The 5710-nt window shown below is 62.4% G+C and overlaps 1 protein-coding gene across 1 annotated transcript in view; it reads left to right on the top strand.

Annotated features, from left to right (window-relative positions):
- Ncor2 (nuclear receptor corepressor 2) overlaps positions 1–5710 on the top strand; it is an 80521-nt gene that overhangs the window by 72717 nt on the left and 2094 nt on the right. The window contains exons 39-46 of the mRNA XM_033762684.1: positions 4–122; positions 1102–1245; positions 1334–1479; positions 1697–1890; positions 2537–2686; positions 2796–2941; positions 3330–3383; positions 5559–5658. Of these exons, the coding sequence (XP_033618575.1) occupies positions 4–122; positions 1102–1245; positions 1334–1479; positions 1697–1890; positions 2537–2686; positions 2796–2941; positions 3330–3383; positions 5559–5658 (1053 nt within the window). The remainder of the gene's footprint in view (positions 1–3; positions 123–1101; positions 1246–1333; positions 1480–1696; positions 1891–2536; positions 2687–2795; positions 2942–3329; positions 3384–5558; positions 5659–5710) is intronic.

The raw sequence follows: 5710 nt of genomic DNA, 5'->3' as shown, positions 1-5710 counted from the left end.
GAGCCTCGCACCCCACCACGCCAGCCCGGACCCACCGGCACCCGCCTCGGCCTCCGACCCGCACCGGGGAAAGACTCAAAGTAAACCCTTTTCCATCCAGGGACTGGAGCTCCGTTCTCTGGGTAAGACCACCCTGACAGCGGCCACCTTCATAGACGCGATAATCATGCGTCAAATTGCCCACGATAAGGGGCCGCGAGAAGGAGGTTCGCGGGCCAGCGGCTCCCCTCGCCATGGTAAGAGTCCCGGCCCGCCGCCCACCCTCGCAGCCGCCAGATGTTTCCAGACCTTTGCTTTTTATTTCCCCATTTTTTGTTGGTTTCGGTGTTTCGGTTTTGAGCCCGTCCCTGCCGATCTGCACGCCCTGATGATTTTCCGGCCGCTGCCCCTCCTGGTCTGGGGCCCCTCATTATTTGCACATCATTTGAACGTGATTTTTTTTTCTTTTCTTTTTTTCCTTTTTCCTTTTCCTTTTTCTTTCTTTTTTTTTTTTTTTTTTTTTTTCTTTTTTTTGTTTTTTTTTTTTTTTTTTTTATAATGTGTAGTGATTTGGACTCCAACTGCGCCTCCCACCTGCCCCTTTGCGCCATGGTGTGGGGAGCAGGGAGTGGGGCTCCAGGGGGGCTTTGGGGTCGATCGTTTTTGCCTGCTGCTGTGTGGATTTGAAGGGAGACTGGGGGGGCAGGAGCACCCACATTGTCCAGGAGGAACTGGGCACCCCACCCTGCCCTCAGGAAGCCTGGGGATACCTGTTCCCAGCCCCTGGCACCCTGGGGAGAAGGGGCGCCCCTGGAACACAGCCCCCACATGCTGGGCTGGGTGCAGGCGGGGCCCCTTGGCTGTTTCCTCCTCGTGCCCTGCTCTGTTGCCTGGGTCTCTGGCCACCCACTTCTCTCTCTGTCCCGCTCAGTGCCTGTCTGTCTGCCTCTGTCTCTGTCGACTCTCCCTTTGTCCTTTCTGTCCAGCCCCAGCCCCTCTGGTTCACTGGGGTTCACACCCGGTCCCAGCTGCACCCCTTTACCCCAGGGCCCCAGCCAGCCAAGGAGGCAGCTCTGCCCCTTGGTGCTGCCCCGCCTCTGACCCGGGTCCCATCCTTTGCAGGTTACCATGGCTACAGCCCAGAAGGGGTGGAGCCCATCAGCCCAGTGAGCTCCCCCAGCCTGACCCACGACAAGGGGCTCCCCAAGCACCTGGAGGAGCTAGACAAGGGCCACCTGGAGGGGGAGCTGCGGCACAAACAGCCAGGTATCCCTCCCCATGAGATGGGGACACCGTGACCCTGTCGCAAAGATGGGGAGACAGGCACCCCCTGATTGGCCCGCTCTCCATTCAGGCCCCGGGAAGCTCGGAGGGGAAGCTGCCCACCTCCCGCACCTGCGGCCGCTGCCCGAGAGCCAGCCCGTGTCTACCCCGCTGCTGCAGACGGCCTCAGGGGTCAAAGGTCACCAGCGGGTGGTCACCTTGGCACAGCACATCAGTGTAACTACCCACCCCGCCGGGGGCAGGCACACACAGCTCCGTTCGGAGGGTGGCCGGGTGGGTGAGGTCCCAGGGGGGACGCTGTGGCCCCGCTTCCCCGCCCCAAGGGTGCAGGGCGCAGGGCCAGCTCTAGGGCCACGGATGACCCCTGAGCTGCCCGCCCCATGCTGCCAGGGCCTCTTGGGGCAGCCGCTGACAGACCCTGCCCTGCCCGCAGGAGGTCATCACGCAGGACTACACTCGGCACCACCCCCAGCAGCTTGGCTCGCCGCTGCCCGCACCACTCTACTCCTTCCCTGGAGCCAGCTGCCCGGTGCTGGACCTCCGCCGCCCGCCTGGTGACCTCTACCTCCCACCCCCTGAGCTCAGCACCACGGCCCGAGGCTCCCCGCTCAGCGAGGGGGGCAAGAGGTGAGCCAGAGGGGTAGCTGGGTGGTGGCAGGCCCGCCGGTGCGCTGCATGGTGGGAGAACAAGGCTTGGGCCTGTCGGGGGCACAGCGGCTCTGCAGCGGCTGGCAAGGCTCGGACACTGCCTCAGCGAGGTCCCGCTTGCCCGTGTGTCCTGGCCTGCAGCGTGTGTGCACACCTGTGCATCCAGGTTCACACCCCTCAGGCCAGGGACGCCCGGCGTGGCCCAGCATGGCCCGCAGCCCTCGGCCCTTTGCACTCAGTTGTCCTCACACGTTTTTATTTCTTTTGGTACCAGGGATGCAACTGAGGACCTTGAGCTTGCAAGGCAGGTGGCGGACCCACTAAGCTAAATCCTTGGCCCTCAGCACTTTTTAAATCAGAGTATTAAGTCACCAAGTTGCCCAGGCTGGCTTGAACTTACGATCTTCCTGCCTCAGCCTCCCAGAGTGCTGGGATGACAGGCATATGCCACCATGCCTGGCATTAGTTTTACGTCTTTAAAAGGTGGTGGGTAGGGTGGGCCACCAAGGCCACTCACAGTCTGCAGCTCCCAGCATCCTGGGAGGGAAGCCTGCTGAGGCCTGGCCGCATGGGGAGCAGCTCCTGCAGGAGGCTCCGACAACAGCTGGGACCCTCGCTCACCCAGGTCTCCAGAACCGAGCAAGACATCGGTCCTAGGAGGCGGCGAGGATGGCATTGAGCCCGTGTCCCCACCAGAGAGCATGACAGAGCCCGGGCACCCCCGGAGTGCCATGTACCCACTGCTGTACCGGGATGGGGATCAGGCAGAGCCCAGGTACTCCTGGAACAGAGCCCGGTGCAGGGCTGGGGGGACACAGCCGTGGGAGTGAGTGCGGGTGAGGCCATGGCCCAGCAAGCTGACGGATGTCTGGCCCTCCTGGCAGGATGGGTTCCAAGTCCCCAGGCAGCACCAGCCAGCCGCCCGCCTTCTTCAGCAAGCTGACCGAGAGCAACTCCGCCATGGTCAAGTCCAAGAAGCAGGAGATCAACAAGAAGCTCAACACCCACAGCCGGACGGAGCCAGAATACAGTAAGGGGACACCCCGTCCTGGCATAGGCGGGGCCACTGTGAAGCCCAGGCTGGCCTCAAACTCAGGGCGCTCCTCCTGCCTCAGCCTCCTGAGTGCTAGGATTCCAGGACTGCACTGCGCTGCCTGGCTCAGACTCTGAGTCTTTCACGGCACAGAGTTGCCACACACACACAGCCAAGAGGGCTGGCTGCAGTGGCCTCACTGGCCCCTTCCTTCCCCTGCTATGGTTGCTGGGTGTGGACTCCAGGCCCTGGCACCGTGCCCGGAATGTAGACCCTGCGGACTGTGGCTGCACCTCCATGGGTTGCACAGGGGTCCCCCAGTCGGTGGGAGCTGAGCTCAGGGACTCGGGGCTGTGGTCTCACCGTCGTACCCTCCCCGTCTCAGATATCAGCCAGCCTGGGACAGAGATCTTCAACATGCCGGCCATCACCGGAGCAGGTAACTGGCCTGCCGCCCACTGTGCCTCAGGACAGTGGCCTGTCCTCGTTCACTGAAAGTCCCTCCTCCTGGCCCCAGGCAGCCTGTGGGGAGCCAGGCACAGCGGGCAGCTGCTGTCCGTGTAGAAAGTGCCTGCGCTGCAGGACAGTGGGGTCGCCCTCCTGCTGTAGTGTCACAGGTGGAGGCCGGCACGTCTGGCCTGGGCTTCCTGGCCAGCGCCTCAGTCTCCTTGAGAAGCTGGGTCCGCGTTTCATTTTTTGCCCCAGCAGATGCAGGTGCACGTGGGAGGTGGTGTAAAGTTCACATGTGGTCAGAAGCCAAATCTGACTTCCGTGGCGCTGGACCCAGTGGCCCTCCAGCGTCCTCGGGCGGCTGTTTCCACTGCCCTGGGAGGAACCAGAGGGTTCGCAGCCTGGGGCCGGGGTGCTTTAGGGTCTGTCCCGGGAGCTTGTACGAACAGTGCTCCCTGGAAACAGAAACCAGCGGGGTGGGTGCCAGCGGCTCCCAGGTGGACCCAGGGGCCTCGTGCCCTGGGAACACGGCAAGGGGGGAGGCCACCTTTTGGACATTAGGGAGGCACTGGGGTCCCACAGGGTGCGTCATCTGCCCGGACTGGACACGCGCAGGGCCTCGAAGGGCCCCGGGGGGAGACCTTCGGTGGAGATGGGTTGGTTGGAAAGGGTTTGCAGAGCCTCCCAGATTGTGGTGGAGCCACCAGCCACCCTGGTGTACCCGCGTGTCAGAATTCACGCTGCTAAAGACTGCTGAAGATTGGTGCTAAAATGTGGATGTCAGAAATGGCTTTCGTTTTTTTGTTTTTTGTGGAAACGCTGAGCTGCATCCCTGGCCCTTGTTCTATATTTTATCCTGAGACAGGTTCTCACACAGTTCCCTAGCCCGGCTCAGACTCAGAGCCCTCCTGCCTCAGCTTCCCCGAGGGCTGGGGACAGGCATGCACCACCACGCCCAGGTGATTTTTTTCCTTAGTGCAGATTAATGGGCAAAAATGTTTCCCAGGCCCCTTCTCCAGCCTGGGACTTGGCCTTTAGTGGAGAAACGCCACCCTGAGCTGCGACCTCTGGGCAAGCCCTGTGGTGCGGTCAGGCCTGGGGTCCGCCCTGTGGCAGCACTGCCGCTCTCCCATGTTTGCTGAACGCCTGGGGTTTTAACTTCTTTCTACCCCTGTTGGGAATCCTGGTTTTTCTTGATGGGCTTGGCTTTTTAAGTGCTGCCGGGAGGTGGCATGGGCAGCACCCGATGGGCTGTGAGCATTGTGTCCCGCAGCCTCCCAGAAGCGGGGCTCTGAGGGGCGAGGCTGGCGTACAAACCCGGAGCCCCGCGTGTGGCTCTTCTGTCCCCACTGTCTGCACAGAGGTGTACAGTTCCTGGGGCTCCCTGAGAGGTTCAGTCAGTCAGGTCTGGGTACTCAGAGTGCTGAGAGGAGGCTCTGCCTGCCTGGTCTGCAGAGGTCCCGGCATGGTTCAGAGAGAAAGGAAACTGGGAACCAAAAGGGGTCTGAGTGGGATCCAGAAGCCTCACTCAGGACCAGGTGGTGGCGTCCACCGCTGTTCCTTGTCACGGGCCAGGCCAGCTGGGGCTGGGCGGAGTGGTCCTCAGCTGTCTCTAGCGCTCCCTGTCCCCGCATGCACTAACTGCATGGCTGCCAGCCCCACCCCGACCGTCTCTTCTCCTCTTTCTGCTCTGGCTCCTGGATGGGGGGTAGATAGGCCCAGCTTGGGGGGTCCCCCCAAAGCTGGAGGAGCTGGGCTGTATCTTCACCCCCAGCCCTGTCCTGCCACCATCGGCTCCCAGCTCAGGCTCCATGCCAGGCCCAGCCTCCCCTCCCCTGGCCAGGCCAGCATTCTCCTCCTGGCCCCACTTGAAGCCACTGGAGTTAAAAATAAGCAGCAGCCTATGCCGGGGTCGGGACTGGAGTGGAGCAGGGGCTCTGACTTCCCAGAGGCCGGGCCTCTTCCCTTCCCCAGCTGGGCTGCCTGGGAACCCCCAGGGTCCCCTCACGCCCCCCCACTGCCCGCAGCACCCTGCAGGGTGACGGGGAGGGAAATGGAGACACGTGTTGCTTTGCGAAATGTGCTCACTGTGTGTTCTCTCTCCCCGCGCCCCGCTCCCGCCCGGCCCGTGTGTGTCGTCTGTCTCTCTGTCTCTCCATCCCAGGCCTAATGACCTGTAGAAGCCAGGCGGTGCCGGAGCAGGCCAGCACCAACATGGGGCTGGAGGCCATAATTAGAAAGGCGCTCATGGGTAAATATGATCAGTGGGAGGAGCCCCCGCCGCTCGGCGCCAATGCTTTTAACCCTCTGAGTGCC

Source organism: Fukomys damarensis, unplaced genomic scaffold (genome assembly GCF_012274545.1).
Source record: "Fukomys damarensis isolate Sample0158 unplaced genomic scaffold, DMR_v1.0_HiC HiC_scaffold_12, whole genome shotgun sequence".
Taxonomy (NCBI): Eukaryota; Metazoa; Chordata; class Mammalia; order Rodentia; family Bathyergidae; genus Fukomys; species Fukomys damarensis.
This window is presented reverse-complemented; position numbering and strand designations above follow the sequence as displayed.